Below are 1,978 nucleotides of genomic sequence, written 5' to 3' on the forward strand. Positions count from 1 at the left end.
ATAGATGAAAGTAGGATTTTTTTCTCTTTATCTTATTTATTTAAATGATACGTAGTGTGTGAGTTAATCGACAAGCAAGTTTAATTCTGGAACTTCCTAGGCTGTGTGTTTTGTTGACATTAAATTTCTTCTTTTTCCCCTAAACTTTGTGAATCGCGAAACAAGAACAATAGATAATTATGAACCAATCATTAAGCCAAAGAAGTTAGAGATCTATAATTCCAGTGAAATCTAAACCACTAAAATAAAAACTAACTCAAAATTCATGTATCACTAACCGAGTTTTGGTTGCTTTTGCATATAAATTAACACCTCCCTTTGTAATTTCTTCTTTGTAGAATCCCATTGTTTTTCCACTTTCTTCGTTTGGAAATTAGCAAAATAGAAAGAAGAAAAAGGAAAAGCAATGGCTTTCCACATGAATAAAAAATTTCTTGTCATTTCCCTTTCTTTCTTCCTAATTTCATCTGAAGCAAATCCCATCTCTCATGTTTCCTATATCTCTTCAACCCCAGACGTGTCACCAGTTGCTTCACCAACAGAAACTGCGGATGTTGATGCCAGTAATTCTAACGGAGCGTCTGTGAAGAATCTTGTTGGTAGCCTGATGGTTTCCTCGATTTCTAAGACAGAGGATTTTGTTAACAAAGTAGTGGAAAAGCGGTTGGCTAAGATTGTGGACGCTTACAAAAAAGATTGTCTTGAGACATGCAGGGAGGTGTACGAAGATGCTGTTGATGCCATGAAAGAGACTTTGGAAGACGTAAATGAAGGAAACTATTACAAAGCCAATGTTGATGTGAGTACAATGTCCTCAAACATGGAGACATGCAAGGAATGTGTCAATGCTATTTATGGTCAGGATCCTGAGTTCACCAAGTTCGATAATTGGGCACATGCCATTATTGAAGATGCCTTAACTAGAATCACTAGCGTCAGCAGTTAAAAAACATTGTAATGCCTGCTCTTTTGCTATTTTGGATGAATTTTGATAACCTGACCAACGAGGCGATTTTGTCACATGTAATTTTAATTTGTACAATTAAAATTCTCTTTTATTTGGTCGTTTTCTCTTATCTCTACAAACGAATTCATATTATTGTCCCTGCCTGTTTCTCATTTGTTTCTTTATTTTCTTCTCTGATTATGTACATTTTTGTAAGCGTCCAAGCCTCCGCTGCTGTGAGCCAAAACTGTACTGGTTCTCATAATGTTGGCTATGAGCAGCTTGTACTCGTTCTCATAATATTAGCTTGGGGCAGCCTCCTCGTGATAGTATTGCGTCGCAAATAATTCATTGTGAGGATGTCGAAGCAATAAGAAGAGATGCCAGCGATGTACAGTTGGCACAACCAACTAAGTTAGTGGAACAACTAGTCAGTTAGGAAGTTAGTTTGTTATTGGCATTAGCTTAAGTTAGTAGCTCTTAGCTCTGTATAAATATACACGCTTGTACATCATTACTGTTACATTGAATAGTGAGAAATGAAAGCAGTTTCCTTCTTCCTTTCTCGTGCATCTGCTTCTGCTTCATTTTTACTCGTCAATTGAGTCTAAATCTAGGAATTCATCGTGGAATCAAAGCGAGCGTCTATGATCCACGCGTCATCAATCAATTTCTAGATTCTCTGTTGCTGTCTTCTTAAAATTTCTGGTTGTTTTGATTTCTTCGATTTAGGGTTAAATCTCTCTTCAATTCTTCATCAAAGCTCGATTTTCTGCTTAACAATGATGGCCGAGAATGGAGTTCGTTCTAGCACAACAGTCGGAAGTCACAACATTTTAGATGCAGCTTTGACTATAAATCAACATCACCCACTGTTTCTTCAACCGTGCGACACTCTAGGTAATTCTCTAATTTCAGTCAAATTAACTAAACCTGAAAACACTTTGTGGAGTAGTACAATGCGTGTTAGCTTGCTAGGTAAAAGTAAGCTAGGGTTTGTTGATGATAGATGTACTAAGGAGAAGTTTGATG

At 36.9% G+C, this 1,978-nt stretch overlaps 1 protein-coding gene across 1 annotated transcript; it reads left to right on the top strand.

Annotated features, from left to right (window-relative positions):
• Positions 1-326: 326 nt before the first annotated feature.
• On the top strand, positions 327-1,069 carry LOC107830741 (uncharacterized). The gene has a single exon (XM_016658370.2). The coding sequence runs from the start codon at positions 407-409 to the stop codon at positions 944-946; it is 540 nt and encodes a 179-aa protein (XP_016513856.1). The 5' UTR covers positions 327-406; the 3' UTR covers positions 947-1,069.
• The last annotated feature ends 909 nt before the right edge of the window (positions 1,070-1,978 follow it).

Source organism: Nicotiana tabacum, chromosome 19 (assembly GCF_000715075.1).
Source record: "Nicotiana tabacum cultivar K326 chromosome 19, ASM71507v2, whole genome shotgun sequence".
NCBI classification, from domain to species: Eukaryota; Viridiplantae; Streptophyta; class Magnoliopsida; order Solanales; family Solanaceae; genus Nicotiana; species Nicotiana tabacum.